Source organism: Tachysurus fulvidraco, chromosome 25 (genome assembly GCF_022655615.1).
Source record: "Tachysurus fulvidraco isolate hzauxx_2018 chromosome 25, HZAU_PFXX_2.0, whole genome shotgun sequence".
NCBI classification, from domain to species: Eukaryota; Metazoa; Chordata; class Actinopteri; order Siluriformes; family Bagridae; genus Tachysurus; species Tachysurus fulvidraco.
Window position 1 is genome coordinate 5,789,852 of NC_062542.1, and position 22,346 is coordinate 5,812,197.

Here is a 22,346-nt window from a genome sequence, read left to right on the forward strand (position 1 = left end):
TAGTCCCTGCTGATGATGAGCATCTCCATAACATGATCCTTCCACCAACGTGCTTCACAGTGGTCATGGTGTTCTCTGGGTCATGAACGTTATTGTATTGGGGTTCTGACAAACCTGGCTCTTGGTAGTCTGGTGGTAGTTTTGTATAGTTCTGTTAATGACTGGATGACTAGTAGTGTGGTGTCCTTCAGACCTAGTGGAGTTTTATTGATCAAATATCTGCGACCCGTTGTCGGAAGTATATAAAAGGTCTCCACTATTTCCTATTAATTTTGTTGTTTTTTTGTTCAGCAGTAAAGGCATTAAGGACTACTGACTGGAAGGCTGTGAATTCAAATCTGCAATAGCTGGGCCCCTGAGCAAGGTCCTTAAGGGAAGGTTGTGAGTTCAAATCCCGAGTGCATCAAGCTGACGGTTAATGCTGCATCCCATTGTGGAAGAGAAAAGTTCATTTTTAGTCTTCTCAGTAATATTTGCATTAAATATTAGTGCTGTCTAGCAGGATGTCTTACAAGCTCATGATACACATGTGTAGCATTTGGAAGATGCTCTTTTCCAGCCAATCTACTGTACATTCATCTCATTTATACAGCTGAGTAGTTGAGGGTTATGCCTTGCTCATGCAATGCTGAGATTTTACCTCATGACCTTCTGATTTTACCTCATGACCTTCTGATTTTACCTCATGACCTTCCAATGTATAAACCACAGAGCTGAAATGGAAAAATGTAAATGAAATGGAACACAATGGAAGCTTATGTGAAGAACTCAGGCCACGTGTAACACTTTTATGAACAGTCAAAGAATTTACATTTATCTCATTTATACTTCTAAACAGATGAGAAGTAAGAGCCCTGGATTTGAACTCACAAGTTTCCCTTAAGCAGAATAGAAATAAGTTAATGCTGCTTCCTTTTAGGGAAGAGAAAAAACTCATTTGTTGGCTTTCTGTTGGAGCTCAGAAGGTTCTCAAGGTGCTAATGTGCTGAATCCCTCAGTGTTAATCTGTATTCTACTGTAAGTATATACGACCTAAACTCATCACAGCACACGATGAAGCAACTTGCCTTTCCTAACATCAGACAAGCTGAACTCCATCTCATTGTTGAAAGACATTTAATGGCAGAAGATGTCTCTTAGTATTTTGCAGAATGATTTCTTTAACCAGTGACCTAACCTGTGTTTTGACAGCAGAGACCACTTGCTGTGTGCCCCAATTTTGGTATTTATGATTAATCTCCATTTAAAAAAAAAAACTCCAGTGTGTGTCTCTTTGGGGGTCAGTTAGTCCTCACTACTTCAGACGTGATTGCAATACTGTGCCAACTGTTTATCTATTAGTAGCACTGACTCATAGCATCTGACAACTGTGTAGGATGGATTCAGTCATTATTGCGTGTTAGCTAATATATGACACACAAGTCATCAGTAATGAATAACTAAAATATTCCTCTCTCATCACTCACTAATGTGAACTATGTTGGTTCAGCCCTTGTGCAGTGTTTAATTTTGGGTGTTTAGAAATATATATAATATATGTATGTATCGATTGGCACAGATTCAGGAAGCACCAAGGGAACATTAGCTGTTTTAACAGCCAGGAATTCAATGCATCCAGTCCAATTATTTGCTGTAGTTCATGGTCGTATTTGTTCTAGGCCACTTCTGGGCCCTTAACCCTCACTGCCCCAGAGGCACTGTATCATGTCTGACCCTGTTCTCTGACCCCAACCTCCAAAGATGGGATATACGAAGAAAGAATTTCACTGTCGGGGGTTTCCTCCGGGTACTCCGGTTTCCTCCCCTGGTCCAAACACATGCATTGTAGGTTGATTGGCATCTCTGGAAAAATTGTTCGTAGTGTGTGATTGCGTGAGTGAATGAGAGTGTGTGTGCCCTGTGATGGGTTGGCACTCTGTCCAGGGTGTATCCTGCCTTGATGCCCGATGATGCCTGAGATAGGCACAGGCTCCCCGTGACCCGAGGTAGTTCAGATAAAGCGGTAGAAAATGAATGAATGAATGAATTTCACTGTGCTGTAATGTATATGTGACGATAATAAAGGCTTCTATTCTGTTTTAAAGAGAGATCGGAAAGCAAATACAGATCTACAAAAACACAATAAATATTAAATAAAGATACATACAACATTCAAATAGAGTAATAATGGATGACAGAAAAAATGAGCAATAAAACAGGTGCAAAAATGAATAATATATACAACATACTGTATGTATGACATCAACGGTACGTACAGATGGTTGGACAGTAGTGTGTTCATCTATCACACAGAGATGAGCTGGCATACAGAGTTGCAGTGAAGATGAGCTTTGCTGTCTGTGTAGTATGTCATGTATGGGGTGGGATGGATTATGTAGCAGGACAAAGCAGGAAAACAGAGTGATATAATAACAATAACAATAATAATATTATAAAGGTCTTGTAGGATCTTCATCTTCACTCGTTCTTGTGATGTACATGCTCTAAACCTGGAAAGAAAATTTCCATAAGGCTGTCAAGTCTTATCTGCAAAGGGCCAGTTGGTGTACAGGTTTTTATTCAGTTAAGAATAAGGCATTTCCTGGAAAAAAATGGCCACCCTTGCATTCAGTAGGGCCTTAATAAAGCACCTATCTATATTACAGGGTGATTTCAGCAAAGACCCACCACCAGTCAGTGGATTATAACATCTTCGAGGGGATGGAGTGCCACGGTGTTCCTATAGTGACCATCTCCGGAGGCAGATTGGCGTACGAAAATGGCCGTGTTTTGGCTGAACCTGGGATGGGAAGATTTATTCCAAGAAAGCCCTACTCTGACTTTGTGTACAAAAGAATAAAACAAAGGGATCAGGTGAGTTTTACTATTTGAACCATCAATCTTTCTTTAATTGGCCCACGTTTAGCAATATCGCCATTGTTTAACATTGTATTACGTATTAATATGAAAATCTTTACAGTTCTTTACTCTGTTATTTTCTGATGTACGTGATATGCTTTACATTTCAGATTAAACAACCCAGTGCAGTGGTCAGGATGCCCTATGAAGGAGAAATCAGTGTTTCAAGAAAAACACAGTCGCAAATGTCAATTAATTAGCCTTGATTTCTTTTAGGATTTTAAAGTTGGTATACGGTACTGTATATATATATATGTATATGATATATATGCACTTACATCGATAGATAGATTGTATAGATTCTATAGATTGGATAGATTGTATCTATACATCCTATTTAGAATGCAGTACTGAAACTGTGTACGTCATTTTCCCAAAGATATGGTGTGAGAAATCAAATTCTTTTTATATTTGTTGGCCTTCGTCAGTTTATTTTCAGCAGATCCCCTACAGCACTGGCTGAAATACACATACACACACACACACACACACACACACACACACACACACACACACACACACACGCTATGAATCACCGCCATGATTCACAGAAACCTACAGACATGCATCACAGTGTTTACTTGCTCCCGAGCAAAACATCTCAAATATTGGATCCATTGGTTCATAGCTACTGGTTGTTGCAGGGTGATTTTTAGTTTCTTACTTTGTCTTCATGTTTATAAAAAAAAGGTTGCTTTGCTGCAACACGCACAATAACAGTATTGCTCATTGATTTTTGTGCCAAGTGGCTGTGCCAAATACTGAGCAAGCATTTGCCTATATTTCTTCTTGTCCCTTTGGGAAATGGCCTTACTGTGGATGCAGAAAGTTTGGGCTCATTTGCTGCATTTTCTGTATTCAGCTTGGTCAGTGTCTTCAGATCTATTTGATTTATCATGTGGAGCAGGCTAAGCAGGTTAGCAGGCTAACCCTCAAGGTGTTCATCTGATTTGAAATTTGTTGTTGATTGTACTAATGTTGATTAGGATATACTTCAGTGTAATATAGTAATGCAAAAATTACAAGAAATCTCGGTCACGGTGGAAAGGCTTAGATGGATATGAGTGCAGTTAAAGGTGGGGTCTCCGTTGTTCGAGAAATGCTTCAGAAAACTGCGTTGGGCCGCCAAACAAAACAAATACAAAGCTAATGTGTAGCCAATGAGCAGAGAGGGGCGTGTCTGTCAATATGGGCGGAGAGAGTGTTCAGTGCGCATGTGTGACATTAGCAGAAAGCGGTTTTAACATTGACATGGAGGATAAAAACAAAGAAAGAAAGCAAAGAAAGATTATGATAAGGCAAGAAGTAGGACCGTTAATATAGGATCAGCTTTCTAGCGCTGGAGTGAACTGAAGGAGCAGGAAGGCCTGCGATGGGACGCCGATGTTGCTTTTTTCCTTCTCAATAGGTCAGTAACGTTGGTTTTGCTTTGTTTCACAGAACTAATATATGCGTTTATCCTTTGCATGATTATGCTTGTGTGTCATTTTTGCTTGTTTGTTTATCTGCAATCGTATTGTTCTTCCCTTCAGCTATGATAAAGACACATTTCTTTCCATTATTTGCCTGGGTTACGTATGTATGTGTGGGCGGAGCTATCGATACAGGGGTGGGACCCATCTGGGTTAGGGGCGTGTTTGTTTTGGTGATTTCAAATATCAACACTGGCTTATCAACAGAGGTTTTTGCAGACTTTCAGGTGCTCAGCAAACATATTGTAGCCATTAGAAAAACACAACATGCAGAGTAAATAAATAAATAAATAAATAAATAAACAAACAAACAAACAAACAAACAAACAAACAAACAAACAAATAAATAAAAAAGAGTAAGCAGCATTTACTTAGCAAAGTTTTTTAATGAATGAATCTTTTAAACTGTGTGTGTGTGTGTGTGTGTGTGTGTGTGTGTGTGTGTGTGTGTGTGTGTGTGTGTGTGTGTGTGTGTGTGTGTGTGAGAGAGAGAGAGAGAGAGAGAGAGAGAGAGAGAGAGAGAAAGAGAGAGAGAGAGAGTGTAATTAGAAACAGGTGTGTGATTAGAACTATGGAGATTTCATGCCAGCCACAGTTCAGTCTCATAATATTGAAAAAGAAAAAACTATCAGAGACACATCTTTAATAGAAAAGCTTATAACATAAATATAAAAGATTGTTAAAATGTGCCTTCGTTGTTTTTTTTTAAGCAAAGAACAAGACACACGAGAAAGTAAATATTTTGTAGGACGTTACAGATTGACCGAGTTTTCGTACCTGACCTACTTTCAAGTTTTTAAGAGAGCTGAATATACGATGCTACGTGCCAGTTACCTGAAATTGGAAATGTGAAAACGCTCTAGCCTTGTACATAAAAAGGTCGAGTGAAGTAAAAGTGGGTCACGATATTCAAGTGTAGCCTGATCAAGCGGTTAGAAAACATCTATAGACGGTGAAATCTGTGGACACTATCAAATCTACTGACAGCAGATTTGATAGTGATGCTAAAGGTTTTGTGTTTGTGTATAGATTAATTATATATTACTTATGTATATGGATATTTACTTGTAGTGTCTTATAAATTAAGCAAAATTCTATCACAGTGGCTTAGTGCTTAATACATTTGCCTCACACCTCCAGGGTTGGGGGTTCGATTCCCACCTCCACCTTGTGTGTGTGCATGTTCTCCCCGTGCCTCGGCGGTTTCCTCTGGGTACTCTGGTTTTCTCCCCCTGTGCAAAGATTTGCATGGTAGGTTGATTATCATCTCTGGAAAATTGTCCATAGTGTGTGATTGCGTGAGTGAATGAGATCTATCTCATGAGATCTATCTCATATCTATGAGGGTGTATCCTGCCTTGATGCCCGATGACGCCTGAGATAGGCACAGGCTCCCCGTGACCAAAGAATAGTTCGGATAAGCAGTAGAAAATGAATGAATGAGTCTATCCAAGCTTATGTATGAGTGAGTAGGAGAATTGGGATTCTTCAGTCTTGGGCTTAAAACTTGCAAATTTCTGTCACAACCACAGAACCTTAACCACTAAAGTACCACATTTTTAGATTTAAGATCTTTTACCAATATTTTATCTTTTATCTTTTTGGAAGTAAAAACTTTTTTTTTTTAATCAATACTTCATTTGGATAGCATTCATAGATTCTACTGATGATTTTAAGCAACATTAAAATAGTAATTTTCTGTAATGGAATGAAATATTTTGCTAATAAATACAATTTCCAGATTAATCCGTGGACTCTTTTTATTGGTGCATAAATATAAATAAAATGTATACACAGTAAGATGATTATATATCCTAAACCTCCAGCAATTGTTAAATATTAACAGCATGTGTATGTTATATAAATATATTAATATAGAATTATAGTCAAATAACCAGTATACAGAAGTGAAAAAAAATAATTTTTAAAATGTAATTAAAATGTAATTTTTACATTTATGTTTGTAGCTTATGCAGTGTTTATAACTAAAGAGAACTTGCGCACTATATGTATGAAACATCTAATAACCAACAGATACAGTCATAAATACTATCCAAGCATCTGAAATCTGCTTGTGATATAAATGAGAAAAAGAACACTACAATAGAAATGAGAAACCTCAAGTATCTACATTATGTAGTAAAATAAAACATAAGGCTCCTATAATAGTTCTATTGGTCTTCTTAGGATATGTAAATGTATTTTTTTGTACAGTTCAACATGCAGCCTTTATACATTTAAACTCCCAGAGAGATGATTCCAGATTTAACCTATTTTTCTAATAATGTGTAACGGATGCATGCAAAATGTATACCACTGTAAACAAACCCTATATTTTATTCTCATCGTTGTTGTTGTTGTTTGGATAACGGAAAATGATGGGAAACCAAAAGTGGAGCTTTAAAGAAAAAAAGAGAAAATTAGATATTAGTAGAGCCATCATTTTGTAAAATGTATCAGATCAGACTTTGACTTTCATGTTTGATTACCATTTGTTATAATCCATCCATCCATCCAACCATTCATCCGTCCATACATACATACATACATACATACATACATACATACATACATACATACATACATACATACATACATACAGCCAGCCAGCCAGCCAGCCAGCCAACCATCCACACTGTACATTAATCCAAAGATGCATCAGTCCTTTCATACATACATACATACATACATACATACATACATACATACATACATACATACATACATACATACATACATACAGCCATCCATTAATCCACCCATCCAGCCAGCCATCCATTCATCCATCCACCCAAAAAAGCAAGCCAGCCATCCATCCATCCATCCATCCATCCATCCATCCAAAGATCCATCAGTACATTCATCCATCCATCCATCCATCCATCCATCCATCTATACATACATACATACATACATACATACATACATACATACATACATACATACATACATACATACATACATACAGTAACTAGAAAGTAAAACCAACCTGTGTGGCAAATGATTTTAGGGTTCTTTTCAAATCCTTGGCCGTCCATTTAGATCTTTTTTTCAGTATCTTGGCATGCAACTCAGCAGTCCGCCTCGCTGCATCCTCTGAGTAGAACTGCTCAGACACAATGAGCCTCAACTGACTGAGCTTTGAAGACACCAGGACCAGAAGAAGCAACAAGCCGAGGATAACAGAAAGAGGGAGGACTGATTTGTAGAGCCATAGTTCTGGTTCTGGCAAACATTTCTTTTCAAAAATGGGAACGTCGTAGGAAAAGTCAAAGACTTTTCGCCCACGTTCAACATTGATGCCGATAAAGAAAGTTCCTTCCTGACCCAGAAGAAAAGAAAGTTTTCGCATTTAATTTTAACACAAATTTAGTAAAGCATAAATTTACAGTATATCTGTGTTTTTACCTCCACTTTCAGTAAAACAGGAACATGGAGTGGCTTCAGCTCTTCTAATCTCTTGCTCAAGACAGCAATAATCCAGTAAACAAGAGCATCAAGTCCTACAAAGAAGACCCAGGCCATACTATGGGATACAATCGACATGCTGAATTTAAGCATGGTTTTCACATCTTTTTTGGTTAAATGCGCCGAGGGAACAATAATGTAGCGTTTTGACTCCTTTTTAGTCAGTGGGAGAACTGACGGCTTTCCCTGTAATCGCTGAACTTCATCATACTTCAAGAATGTTTTTGTAATAAACACATTTTTCTGCTTTTCGCTGAATCGAAACTTCCTCAAGTAGAGAGCCGTAGCAACGACGAGTATCACGACTCCTAAAACTGGAGATATTTGCCGTCCTACAGATGAAATTCCGTCAATGACTCCCATCACGCTCGCAGCAGTCATATTCATGGTCCTATGGGCTTCGGAAAGTTTCTTTGTGAACTCTCCTGAATGCACAATAGGCTTAATTTTGAAGTCGGTCTGAAAATCCCCAAGCCCTAAAAAGCTCAGGCCATTTTTAAGCTTAGAAGCCACCCATTTTAGCAACTTTATATAGGTGCTGAGTGGAGCCAGGTCAATGACAATAAGCTTTGCTTCCAAATTGCAGACTAAGCTCTTTCCAAGTCCCTTAAGGTTCATCAGAGTGTTCTGTATGTTCAAGATGATCACTACTGTTGTTCCAGCTGTAAGGAGCTGTTTCTTGCCTTGTTTCAAGGTAATGGACATCAGGATCAGAGTTCCAAAACAGCGAACATTTGGAGAAAACCACATAGCTAGCGTAACACAAAGCCAAAACACTGCAGTGGTAGCAACTGAGACTTCGATGCCAAACTTTAAGGGGAAGCGTAGACTAAGCAGGAATAAAATTGCCAAAATGAAACTGGTGATCAGGCAGCAGATAAGCAGAAGGAGCTTCTCGCTCCAGCTCATTTTGCTCTTAGTTGTGTAGAGCGAACAAATCCTGGATGAAGCCATCTTTATGCTCGCCATCAACTTAAATAATTTCATTGTTGGCTTGTTCTGAAAAGACACAATGAAAAAAGGTTCTTATCATTAATGTAGAAGACAATGCAGCAAGGCTTAAACATGAGTATTCCTAAGTTTATGGAGTATGTGTCGCATACCCAAAAATGTTAACGTTCATTTTTTAGTATGCTAATTAGTTAAGTACTTCAATGACATCTTTCTGATTACTGGAGTTTGCTACAATATTGTGTTGGCTGTCAGCTAGCTACAGTAGCATACACAATCATTAAAGCGATCATCCCATGGTGGAAAAGGATCTTGAGGAGATCTGGCATCTGTCATTCTGTGGATATAGTGTTTAAGCAATGATTTCCACCAAACTAAAATAAGATAAACTAAAAAAGTGCCTGGGAAATAGTTACAGAGAAGGACAAATAGAGGTAGGATTATAATAATATATTCTTTGAGCATCCCTTAGAGCATTGTTAAATCCTCCATTGTTAAGGACACTTTTCATCATCAGGAATTGGTAAAACTGGTTAGAAATGAGAGCCAAATGAACGGAAATAAAGGAAAACCCTGTAATAACAGTATGCAGTCTACAAGAGGCCTGAGAGTATAATATATTGAAACAAATAGTCAAAGATTAAGTGGAGAGTTTTAAAATCCAGTAGATAAATGCCGGTAAATAAACTATTCCGCTTCAAAATAAGTAAAGATTTTGTGTAGGTCAGTGAAATAAAATCCTTATTAATTTTTGGATATTACAATATAAAATAAGGAAAATTCTATTTAGGGGTGAATATTTATGCAAAACACTGTTTTAAGCTATCTAGATATATGGATATATTATATTACCTAGAGATCCTCAGATAGTTGCCCCAACACCCATTCTATATCTGTTATAAATACTTTAAAAGTGCTATAAAAATACTTTTATTTTATAATATCATTATCTCATTAATCTCATGTAATCTTTAAACAATTGAGTTTTAATTTCCTCACCTGAGTAGACGGAAGCTTAATCAGAAACTCCACAGAGTTCTTGAAGTAAAAGAAATGCTAGAGAAGAATTTCCTCTCTGGCTTTTATGCAGACAAAACTGGAGTGTTTACTCACCTTCATGAGATGTCTCATAAGACAGAACCACAATTTTTAAGGAAGGAAAAAATGACCATTTATAGCTCAGTAGCGCCAACGTTGTTTTCTCTTCCTGTTTTTTCCAAAACATGCCTTATAAAGAATTTATCCTTTATTCCTATATTATTGGAAAGCCAGAACTCTGTACTTAACCATAATTATCCAATATATATATATATATATATATATATATATATATATATATATATATATATATATATATATATAAAACATACAAAAACACCACCAACAAAACAATTATATAAAAAGACCTTCAAAAAATGTGATTTGTTTATTTATTTTAATATTTAATAAATATATTGATATTTAATAATATATGTAGGTATTTATTGTTTATTATTGATTTATTTCATGGTTTTAATTATTTAATCATTTATAGTCTAATATTTACCTATAATATTATGTCATAATATGTCATTTTTATATGTCATGTCATAATATGTCATAATATTCATTTTAACAAAATGTTTAGACGTTTTTTTTATCCATTGTATACGGCATTTAAAAATTAGGGCAAGTTCATTGTCGATATGATGTCGTTAAATTTAACAGAATTCTGTTAGAAACATTTCAGGATAGGAATTGTAATGTAACCAAATATAGTATAAAAGTCTTACTTTTAATAAGTTCTTACTTTTAACAAGTTTTTCCATTCCAGGGATTTCAAGAAAATCTAGTCCAAACCTAAATGTTTCTCACACTGGGCCTATTTTACTGGTTAAATGCAGTACTTCCTAGTATCATATCCAATCTAAAGTAGATTATTATTCATACATTCAATTTGTTGTAGCTGGTTTCCAACTAAACAGCAGGAGTGGCATGCTGGAGCAGGAATGGAAGAAATGACATTAGAAATTTGTTCATAACGAAAATAATAGGAAAATAAAACATTTTTTAATTCCTGCTAAGAAATGAGAAATTTATTAAGCAGTTTGGAATCCTGTCTTTGTAAAAGTTAATTATAGCACTGTTTTAATAAGATTTGTAAAAAAACAAAAAACAAAACAAAAACAAACAAACAGGGAAGTCCGCAGAATGGAGGATGTTATAGTTCTTTTGTAACACACCAAGCTGCGTTGTTTAAGACTAATTGACAAGAAACGTAACGACTGTTTAGAGCTGCTATAATATCTAACTAACTTGGATGTTCAATTCAATTTAAATATATTTGTATAGCGGACATTGTCTCAGAGCGGATTTACATAAGAACATAAGAAATATAGTAGAAAAGTTTAATATTTTACGATTAAAGATTCATAGACTTATATTTAAATGTGTTTGTATTTATCACCAATGAACAAGCCTGAGGTGACTGAGGTGAGGTGAAAATCTCTGATTAAACAACCTTGATTGGATGTTCCACAGTTTTGATGTACTTTAATAAACTAAAAAAATAGCATTGCCAAACTGCTGAGGCATAAGTGGAAGAAAGCACTAAGGGAAGTTTTGTTATTGGAAAATAATCAGTTTCAGTGTGAAGAGACTCTTTGCTTCCTTAAATTTCTCGATATCTGTTTTTAATATCTGTACTATTTGAATCTATTCAGTTTTTTGTGCTATTTTGTTTTAATAAACCAAGATTTCCAACACATTCAGTGTAATATCCCTTTTTTATTGTTTAATTTGAAAAATAACTTACATAAATCTCTGTACTCAACCATACTTAACCAAGACATAGCCTTGGCATGAACACATTGTACCAGAAAAAAAAAAGAAAAGGCATTCAAAGAGGGTGTAACATGTCTTACATTTGACTGAGACATTATCCCAATTCCATGCGATCTTATCTATAGATGTCTGCTTATTTTTTTTCTTTAAATCCAAATTCCATAACTTATGACATATAATATATACAATTTTCAAATCAGAGAGAAACTATACATAGCTCAATAGTGAAAAGTAAAGATACTGAATGAACACCAAAATAGATTTCACTTTACATGGAAGAGGAATAATGTCTCAATGTAACTCCATTCTGACATTATACCTAGAAGAATTATCTCAAAGTTTTGATAATCACCAAAATAGAAAAAAAAAAAAAAGATTATCTGGCATTGGCTTGTAAATAAATTAACAAAAATATATTAAAGGAACTTTCTGGAAACTAAGCAAAAAGACAAAAATCTAGTAATAGAAATCTATTTTCTATCATGGCAAGTTTTCATGTCATGCGAAAGTCCATGTTGTCCCAGTTCCAGGGTCATGTGTGTAAAACTGCACTACGCAATACTGAAACTGTCCATGAGATGCAGGAAACCATTTGTAAATGAATCGTGGGATCATTTCATCCTGAATACTGGGAGAGAATATCTTTGTTTCCAGGATATAAAATTCCCATCTTTTTTTGTTTGTTTTTTTTAAAAACAAAATTGGACAAAATTGGTGGAATGTTTTATTCAAACCCAGCCAAATTCTCCTAAAATTCAATCAGGGACCAAAGAAACGTAGTGAACATGCACTGTACAAGAAATAATATAGATATATATATATATATATATATATATATATATATATATATATATATATATATATATATATATATATATTTTTTTTTTTCCTTTCCAAATTTTTATCAAAACATGCTGTTACTGCTCATTGTGCCCAAGCCATGTTGCAGAAAATCCATCTCAACATGCTTGTTAAATCTAATCGAGTCCAAATAGAGTACAAAAAGGCAAGACTGATCACCCCTGCGTAAATGTGGGAACGGTGGGGAAAATCTGACAAGAGCAGCAAGAGTTACCCTGGGACAAGAGAGAAAAAGAAACGTGTACAATTTGCACATGATCTCTGATCTCCTTTATCAATGACATAAATAATACATTTTTCATTTTCTTTGCGTCACATGAAGTTTTTTTTTCTCCCTGTAAATAATTTCTATAGTCCTTATTTAAATGTAATGTCCGTAAAAATACAGTATAGACCCTAGCACGGGCTTCAGGATAATAAAACAGGATTCCTATTTTTTTTTTAAACCACACCTTTGCATTTACTCCCCATGAAAACCATGCACTAGTGAAATTTCTTTTTTAAAAATAATAGAAATTTTCAAAAAATGGCTGATCTGTTTCAACTGTGTATATTTTTTTTCATTTTCCTTTTTTTTTTTTCCCAAGTTGCAATCTCATGAAAATATTTGTTTCTTTAAGATCAGCTAAATTTTGTGTCCATGCAAAAGGAAAAAAAAAAAAAAGAGTCCCTTTGAAATTTCATACATCGACAGAAATATCATTCCGCTCCAAAGCGTTCATCCGGGGAATCTCGAAGCGTCTCTTTTCTGTTGATAATATCCTTCTCAGTATTGCGATTTTTTTTTTGTTTGTTTGTTCTTTTTTACAAAAAAAATTTTTTTTTTCTATAAACAGTCTTGCTTGCGATCGTGTGCATATCTGGGGAGTGCAGACAGTTTAATACGAACTTATTTCCATATGACAAACTCTGGGTCTGAATAAATGGCATGACCCGTTTAAGAGTAACGCTCTTCATCCGTTCACATACAAATGAACAATGAACGGTAATGGAAGAGAAACAAATGAGCAATAATAAGGGCTTTGTGTAGAACCCCATGGCTTTGAAAAGGACAAAAAAACAGGTCCATTTCCTTCATCTGGCTGTTCCCCGATTGTAGGGGTCGGTCTCCATGCTCAACATGTGCGAGGCTTTAGGTTTATTTATCTTTTATTAGTATTATCATCTTTGATTTATTTATTTCTTTATATTTGCGAGCAAACACAGGACCGATTTCACCCCTAAGAAACAGGCTCAGAAGACGACACCAAGCATGCAGTGTGTGTTACTGGGGAGGGGCAGCAACTGGCCTCAAATCTCAAAATCTCCCACCACTGGGATGATGGATGATGCTACAACAACCACGCTAGTCATTAGCGGTGTGCTACGAGCGGCTGAACGGCACAGAGCTGCTGTCCAGGGAGGTCTGTGATGCTCTTCGAGTCAGAGGAGCAAGCGTCGGGTCCACCAGGGAGGATGGGGGGAAGAGCTTAAACCAGCCAATCACCATGTTGGACAAGTCCAGCTCGTCTAAAAGTATTTGAACGGCGCCCATAAAGGATTTGTGGTCCATTCGTCCATAATCTCCCCACACAATGACCTGATGATAATGAAAAAGAAATAATGTTACACCACTACTACTGTTTCCAGTCACCTACTCATAACCAGTTATTAGCACTGAGGTATTAGAATAATTAGATTAGTTTAGAGATTGATAAACGCTTGTGTTGAGTCACCATATATGAGACAAATACAACCTTATTGTAATTATTTTCTGTTGCTGTAGTATAGTTTAATGTATGGTGTTGTGTATAGTTTACTGTATAGTGTTGTGTATAGTCTCTGGTATAGTGTTGTGTATAGTCTACTGTATAGTGTTGTGTATAGTCTACTGTACAGTGTTGTGTATAGTCTACTGTATAGTGTTGTGTATAGTCTACTGTATAGTGTTGTGTATAGTCTCTGGTATAGTGTTGTGTATAGTTTAATGTATAGTGTTGTGTATAGTTTTTGTATAGTGTTGTGTATAGTTTACTGTGTAGTGTTTTGTATAGTCTCTGGTATAGTGATGTGTATAGTTTAATGTATAGTGTTGTGTATAGTTTACTCTATAGTTCTGTGTACAGTCTCTGATGTAGTGTTGTGTATAGTTTAATGTATAGTGTTGTGTATAGTTTTTGTATAGTGTTGTGTATAGTCTCTGGCATAGTGTTTGTGTATAGTTTACTGTATAGTGTTGTGTATAGTCTACTGTACAGTGTTGTGTATAGTCTACTGTATAGTGTTGTGTATAGTCTACTGTATAGTGTTTTGTATAGTCTCTGGTATAGTGATGTGTATAGTCTACTCTATAGTGTTGTGTATAGTCTCTGGTATAGTGATGTGTATAGTTTAATGTATAGTGTTGTGTATAGTCTCTGATGTTTTGTTGTGTATAGTCTCTGATGTAGTGTTGTGTATAGTTTAATGTACAGTATAATGCCATATAGTTTACTCTATAGTTTGACTTTGCGCACTGTTGTCTGCTGGTCTGTGTTAAATCTAGCATTGTCTCCTGGAGAACCTATATTGTGGAAAATGTTGCTCACCTGTAAGACTTTTCCCCCTGGACTCTCTTCGAAGCACAGCTGCTGCTGATAAAGAGGGTCCAAGGTTTTGCGTGCTACTTTTGTTTTCTTTTTGGCTACACATGCTCCGTTCTCCAGCAAGTACACCTTCACATAAGGGGCTGGACACATACAGAGGGACAGCAATTAGGTTAGACAAAATGGCTTGATCCACCCTCATGAAATCATGTTACAGACTGATAATCCAATCTTACCTGGCAGTGCCTTAGATCCTGGTTTACCCACAAGGCCTCTGGCCCGAATGATCTCTACCTCCAGAGCTCCTTTCTTCTCTACCATTCCGATTTGAATGTCGCCTGGGCACAGAAGGAAGAAATCCAGGATAAGTAACAGGGATACTTTACATTCTATTATCGTACCTCATGGAACATAAAGCATTTGTATATCAATAGAAGCAAAGCAGACAGTTTAGTAAAACTGCATGGGCTTATTTTTAGCACTCACCCATGGAAGGTGTAGCCAAAGTCTGTCGGCCTACTAACTGGGCGGGGCCTAGTCCATCCAGGAAGTCGCTGAACTGGCTGTCTGCTGATAGTCGCACTCCGGGAAAGATCAGGCTACAAGAGAAAAATCTTTTACTGTTAAAACTCTGACACTAACAAAACAGAAAAAAAGTTGTTAGACAGTATTTGTATGTGTGTGTGTGTGTGTGTGTGTGTGTGTGTGTGTGTGTGTGTGTGTGTGTGTGTGTGTGTGTGTGTGTGTGATACTCACTTCCCCTCAGAGCTGAAGCTGTTCATACTGCCGTCGGTTGACTCGCGGCTGGCCTGTCGCGTCATCCTGCTCCTCATCTCCACAGCCAGGCCTGTTTCAGTGCTTCTCTGAACGGTGCTGCGCAGCTTCTTTCCTCCTGCTTCTAAACGGAGGCACAAAGAAAAAATATTCATTCTTAGTCATGAATTGAGAGCAGTAATTTTGCAGAAAGAAAGAAATATTTTGTCATGTCATAAAAAAATAAATCAAATGTTGCTTGGTTATGATCTAAGAGTTTTCTCTTAGAATCTCACAGAAATGTAAAATATCTATACATATAGAAGGGAGCAAAAGGGAAAAGATGATACCATAAACACCTTAGAAGCAAATCAAGGTTTTCGTGAATGACCAAAAAAGTGCTGTGAAAATGCAAAGATATTATAGATACAACCTCCCATAGCATATTATTCATTGTTCACATTCAAAGTTGTATCCAGTAACTACAGTGAAACGAAAGAAGGCTTACAAGGATAAATACATAAAAAAAAAAATAATACTGATTTTGGGTCGTCTTATTTGATTTTTTGAATGCATTTGGATTTGATTTTTAATTTTCAGGAATCAAGAGCAGTTAAAACTACACAGAAGGTTGGAAGTAGACGATGGGGCTGATTTCTTTCTAGCGCAGGCTGTAAACACTGCTAGATTTGTCATCTGAAGGAACTAATTTATTCGAGCCTGCTTTGCTGATGCAAAAAAATGCAAATTATAGAAATGTGAAATTATTTGAGAGGTTTATTGCAATTTCATGGGCCTTCATTTTTTAAGGCATTTCTCTAAACATTACATGGACACACACATGCACACATTGGTTCTCCTCAGCTGATCCAAGGTGACAGCTGACTCGTTCTATCAGACATGATGCTCATCTCTGAATGTAAAAAGCACTGACCAATCGCACACAGCCCTGCTTCTTTTAGGTGTCGCTAGACCCCCCCTCACCACCACCACTGACATGCTCAGTCAGAGCCACAGCTACTTTGTTGTAACTTTCACCAGTCCATGACATACAACATTAAAGAGACGAAAACATGGCCAAAGATTTTGCTGTGTGAGTTTTTTTATGTTCCACCTTCTTAATGTTGAAGAAGAAGGTGGCCAGCTTTATCCTTGGGTAAAACCATTTCCTGTTTAATTAAAGTTAACATTACTAAGCATATAAAAAAGTTGTGAAGTCATGAGCTCTTCACTGTATGCTTTAAATAAAGGACTTGGACAAACATAAAAAGACAAAGCAGAAACCTAAATGCAAAAAGATGAAGTATTGGCTGAAATCTATGTCGCAGTTTCTAGAGCTTAGGATATTGGTGCAATAGTGCAAATATGATTACAGTAAAAGAATAATACCAGTAGTGTTAAGTAGTTAGTAAGCAGTGAGTGAAATATAGTCCCTCTTAAAGAAAAAGTACAAGTAATAACTTTAATGTAATCTACTTATAATTACACTTGCATTTTGTAAACACAATATATTCTATATTACAATTCCTGCAATATACAGTACAAAGCATCTTCTAATAGCACTGAAGATGGAGATATATTATTTAATTAGGGCATGATTATATAAATATAATTTGTGCAAAGAAGCCGAATGTAGCATCAGCTCACACAGAACTGTCGTGGAGAATAATCAGGACGGAGCACCAGATGACTGGTTCTTTCCAGTAATGAAAACAAGACAATACAACATCCACAGCCATTGGATTTCATTTCCTTTCAGTGTAAAAGTTTTACATAGGAGTAGGTTATCGTTTGTGTGTAACCTGTGTGAACAGGAAAATGAAAACCTTGTCGACATTCAAAACTAAGCACAAATTAAATTTGGGCAGCTTGTTATCTGAGCTTCAGTGTTGTTATCACAGCTATGTTATTACTGCTGTTAAATAACTGATTGAGTTAAGGTGGTATTCAGGATTGGTAGGGTGTTTATGAAATGTTTGCCTAAAATATTAATAATTATGAATCCCTTAAACATGACGAAGCCATGAATGATCACTATTTGACAAACATGTATAATAGTATGTTTACATTATAACTAGGTAACTAGCTACCTAGATATTTCCAGAATTAAAAAAAAAATTAAGAGAATCAGAATGAACTCTCTGCTTTTCTTCTTCTAGCCACTTTCTAATTTGTAATATAACTTAAGACCTCGAGTCCACCTCACTAATCAGCAATGTTAGTACACATGCCCTCGTTAACAGGATCATAATTACCTTTGAGAAAATAAACCCGTTTCCAAATGCCAGTTCCAGGAAGAAAATTCTTTCGCTCATTAATCCTGCTCTCGTTATTAAATCAAACCGAGGCGAATGAAAGCTCCGTCTGGAATGTTTGTGATCAAGCATGCTTAAGATTACTGAATAGACAACATTACAAATATTAAGATTCCAATCAAATGTTTACTCTGGTTATGTTATTAATAGCAAGAAACTGAGAGAGCGCAAGAGCTAGACTGAAGCGTCAAGGTCAGGATATGTGCTGGCAACCTTGGCTGAGGCTTGATCAAAACACAGCATCATTTTTCTATAAGATTTATTACGTAGAAATAGAATAAGATATTAGAATATAAGATATTAGATCGGCTCAACAAATAATTTTGGCAAGCCGAAGAGGTTGATGTCTAAATCTAAAACAATCTGTTAAACAACTACTGAAATGACACTGAAATAAGCATCAGTCGTACAGCATTACATTAGTAAGAAAATTTAAAATCCGAGCACACATCCATCTCTTCCTTTTCTCCTATCTCACCAGACACCAGAATTCAAGAACCAGGATCTTTCTCACCTCCTTCCTCCTCGTCGAACGAGTTCATGCAAGGGAAGTAGACAGCCAGTGCCTCGAATGAGGCAGACAGGCTCATGCGGCTCTGTGAGCGCTGCATGCGCCCGTTCCCGGAGCTGGAGCATGATCCGGTGCTCGTTGTGGTGCTAGTGGCATCGGGGCTCTGCCTTCCCATGTTGCTCAAGGACCAATTTTGTGCCGAAAGAACTCAAACAAAGAAACGTGAACGCTCAAAATTGTGATGCTGCTCTTTACAAGAAGAGAAGCCCATAGACGATAACAATGCGCCTAGTAGTAGCAGATTGTAATACTGTGTGTGTGTTTTGGTTATGTGTGTGTGAGACAGAGAAAGAGAGAAAGATCCCTGGAGTATGCAGCACTAGAGCTCTGAACTGAAAGAGGCTGTCGGCTTGTCTCGGCTCCTCTCCGTTCTAGAGAATGCACACACTCTGACTCTATCACTTTCTCTCTCTCAAACACGCAGAGCGGGGGGGAGGGAGAGCAGAGCTGTCTTTCCTCCTCCCTCAGCCAATCAGAGAATGAGCTGTGGCTAAGCGCCTAAGACCTAATGAGCTCTACCCAGAGATACAGCATCAGTGTGTGTCTGTGTTGTGTTGTGTGTGTGTGGCCATTAGCATCTCCTCCATCCTCCTGAATTCCAGACAGACATGTACCACACCTCAGACACTCTCAGTTCACGTGGCGAACATGCACACACACATGCCCACAAGCGCACACATGCACACAAAAACACGACGCGAGACATCCGTCCATTTAGTAAACGTTTCTTTTCTTCGGATAACAAATAGAGTCGGCTGTTTGTCTACCTGTAATTACAGCCTCTCTTGTTTTATGGTCTAAGAAGTCCATCATTTCCCAGCAAGAAGTCTGACTCGATAACAAAAACATTTCACTTCAGATTTAATGAAAAAAAAAAACATTAAGGATGATTCACAAGTTCACCAAAGACCAGATAAGTGATAAGAAAAAAACCAAACACTGAATATCGAAAAGTATTTTAAATCAAAGATAATGGATAGTAAGCAGTTACCACAGAAAATGAATCATAGCTAGCTTATAGTTACCACAGAAATCTAACAGATAGCTAAAAGTTGCCTCAAGTTATTATTGATAGTTAATTAACTTTATCACAGCACAGTATTGATAGTTACCTCAGAAATGTACTGTACTTTTAGCTATCTAAAAGTTAACATCAAGGATACCTACCTTAAAGTAAAAAATATATATATTTACAGCTATCCAAACATCAGCAAATAAGTTTAATGATAGCTAGAAGTTACCACAGAAAGTTCTTTTTATTAGTGAAAGCTAAATGTTACCTCAGAAAACAGTTAACTAACTGCTACCACATAAGATTAATGATAGCTAGCAAGAAGTCAGCACAGAAGTCTAATGATAGCTAGATACCGTTTTTTTGGTAGCTATGTATGTTACCTCAAAAAATTGCTAACTACTAACTACTGTACTAACTTGATAAAAAATGCTATCACAGAAGATTACTGATAGCAAGCTAAGAGTTACAGTACGATCACTACCGTTAGTTCGTTTAAACTAAAAACTAAACCTAGCTCTTAATCAGAAAAACAGAATTTTTATATAATAATTATATAGTAATAAAGAACAATTCTAAACTGCTAAATGTATCATTCCTTAAAACACAGACTTCTGTAAAGATAGCTAGCTCATGTAGGAGTAGTGGCTCTAATGTGTATTGATTTCTTGAGAATCAATACACATTAGTTAGTATTATATTAGAGCTATTATGATCTTTATGCAACTTTATATTTATATATAAAATTCTACAATGATATCACCATGGGATTAGTGATAGGAAAGCTGAGGGAGAACTAATTACATGCGTTCATTAAAAGATGAAGATCTTATTAGGGAAAAAGCATTCTATCCTTCTCTCCACAGCTGCTGGGGATTTAGAGAGTGCTGAGAGCAAACACTATATGATATGAATGAAGGTACAGGAGCGTTGAAATGAAAGGTTTGATATAAGGATTTCCAAAATGTCTATTTTTTTTATAGACTAATATTTGAACAATAAATACTGAATAACCTATATCAATTAACGTATATTATATTAAATACATGTTTATTACACTACAGAACCCTACCCCACAGAACTATAATGCACTATAATGATCACATTATTGTGAATTACCCTGTGCATAGTTTCCAAATGCACTTTAATTACTCTGTAATGTACATGTAATGTTTTACAGTCACACAATGCATCACAAAGTCCATATAAAGCACTATTATGGTCACACAATGCACTATAATGACCATATATTATGACCTCTTAATGCAGTACTATGACCACATAATGCACTATTAAGATCAAACACACTGCAATGTACTCCTATGACCCCACAATGCACAGCTACAGTACCATATGCGCATCATAATGCACTATTATAACCCCTTAATGCACTACTAAGATCCCAAAATGCACTACTATGACCACATGCATTAGCGATGAACTTCTCAAGCTCCACTACACATCACTTTGTTGTCTTTATGACATACTATGTCTTCTCACACAGATCCTTCCACTAATTGTGTGTATATATATATTCCTGATTAAGTACAGTGTAGGAGAATGTCATCAAATGACAGTTAAAACCATACAGAGCTGAGTCAGAAAGTGTTAGCTTAACTCATACAGTGCTGAAGTGCTGACAGTGCACACACACACACACACACACACACACACACACACACACACACACACACACACACACACACACACACACACACACACACACACACACACACACACACACACACACACACACCATACTGTAGGATGTGGCTAGTATAATTGTTCTATGCAACTGCAAAAAGGTGGTTACAAAATGGTACATCTGAATGTGGCAATTCAAAGATTAAAGTCAGAATTATAACATCTTTATGAAAGTGTTCTAAATTAATTTTAAATACTCTTATCTGGACCAGTTACAACAATTCAATTACCACCCAGGATTTTCTATTGAGAGCCAAAAAGGTACTCTTATTCTGAGCGAAATGAAAAGCAAATGTCAAGCATGCATCGTTAGGCCAGTGAGCTAATGCCTCTGCATATCACCCTGTATGTAAATTTTGTTCTTTATTATTCAGATGAGTTCAGGAAACGGTGTGAAGTTTAGAAATTAGAACTACTTAAAATGGAGGCGCTTGGGGTTAGTAGGACATGCTCAATTCCATGTGCATGTGGTCTGTGTCAGGTATCTGCTTTGTCATCGTTGATAATCTAGGAAGCGTCTGTGTCCAGTGTGTTGTGTCTGCAACGTCATCTCAGTGAAAACAGAACTACCGTTACGCTATCAATCGATGAGACAGGCTATTTTGTATACAAGGCTAAAAATAATTATTTGAAGATCAAAAATTAGCAAGTGACATCAGCTGTTGTGACATGAAACATCACACTCGACATGACACTCGATGAATGTAAACAGTCATTTATTCTAGCATGTGACTTCTACCAGAACAGGTTTATTATATGATGGATGATTGTAGAGTTCAAGTACAGTGTTGCAGATCGGTCTTCATCACCAGGCTTCATGTTGAGCCTTTGTTTATCGTAACCTTAAAACATTTGCCGTGGGCCAATTTGCCATCTACTGTTTTAAACAGCAATAAATAACAGCTCTAAACACTCTTTATATTTAGATCAAGCCTTAAGACATTAGTGACTGAG

General features: G+C 36.5%; 3 protein-coding genes across 27 annotated transcripts in view; 1 reads left to right on the plus strand and 2 right to left on the minus strand.

Moving 5' to 3' along the window:
- dpys (dihydropyrimidinase) overlaps positions 1-4,092 on the plus strand; it is an 18,287-nt gene extending 14,195 nt beyond the window's left edge. The window contains exons 9-10 of the mRNA XM_027177202.2: positions 2,646-2,853; positions 3,009-4,092. Of these exons, the coding sequence (XP_027033003.2) occupies positions 2,646-2,853; positions 3,009-3,098 (298 nt within the window). The 3' untranslated portion in view covers positions 3,099-4,092. The remainder of the gene's footprint in view (positions 1-2,645; positions 2,854-3,008) is intronic.
- A 2,023-nt stretch (positions 4,093-6,115) lies between these two features.
- LOC113658162 (dendritic cell-specific transmembrane protein) lies at positions 6,116-10,070 on the minus strand. 2 transcript variants are annotated; one of them, XM_027170410.2, is made up of 4 exons: positions 9,789-10,070; positions 7,779-8,837; positions 7,360-7,692; positions 6,116-6,768 (listed from the first exon to the last, which is right to left on the minus strand). In XM_027170410.2, exons 2-4 carry the CDS (start codon positions 8,823-8,825, stop codon positions 6,700-6,702), a joined length of 1,449 nt encoding a protein of 482 aa, XP_027026211.2. In that variant the 5' UTR covers positions 8,826-8,837; positions 9,789-10,070; the 3' UTR covers positions 6,116-6,699. The 2 variants fall into 2 exon arrangements, with proteins under 2 accessions (XP_027026211.2, XP_027026203.2); XM_027170402.2 differs by lacking the exon at positions 9,789-10,070 and having other exon boundaries at positions 7,779-9,156.
- A 1,465-nt stretch (positions 10,071-11,535) lies between these two features.
- rims2a (regulating synaptic membrane exocytosis 2a) overlaps positions 11,536-22,346 on the minus strand; it is a 168,004-nt gene continuing 157,193 nt past the window's right edge. For 21 of the 24 annotated variants that reach the window (XM_047808541.1, XM_027171521.2, XM_047808539.1 and 18 more), the window contains 5 exons: positions 15,794-15,935; positions 15,524-15,636; positions 15,274-15,375; positions 15,041-15,180; positions 11,536-14,052 (listed from right to left, as the gene is read on the minus strand). In XM_047808541.1, the coding sequence (XP_047664497.1) occupies positions 13,837-14,052; positions 15,041-15,180; positions 15,274-15,375; positions 15,524-15,636; positions 15,794-15,935 (713 nt within the window). In that variant the 3' untranslated portion in view covers positions 11,536-13,836. Of the gene's footprint in view, positions 14,053-15,040; positions 15,181-15,273; positions 15,376-15,523; positions 15,637-15,793; positions 15,936-18,619; positions 19,115-22,346 lie in introns of those variants that run through there. The other 3 variants (XM_027171659.2, XM_027171650.2, XM_027171528.2) reach the window with 3 other exon arrangements.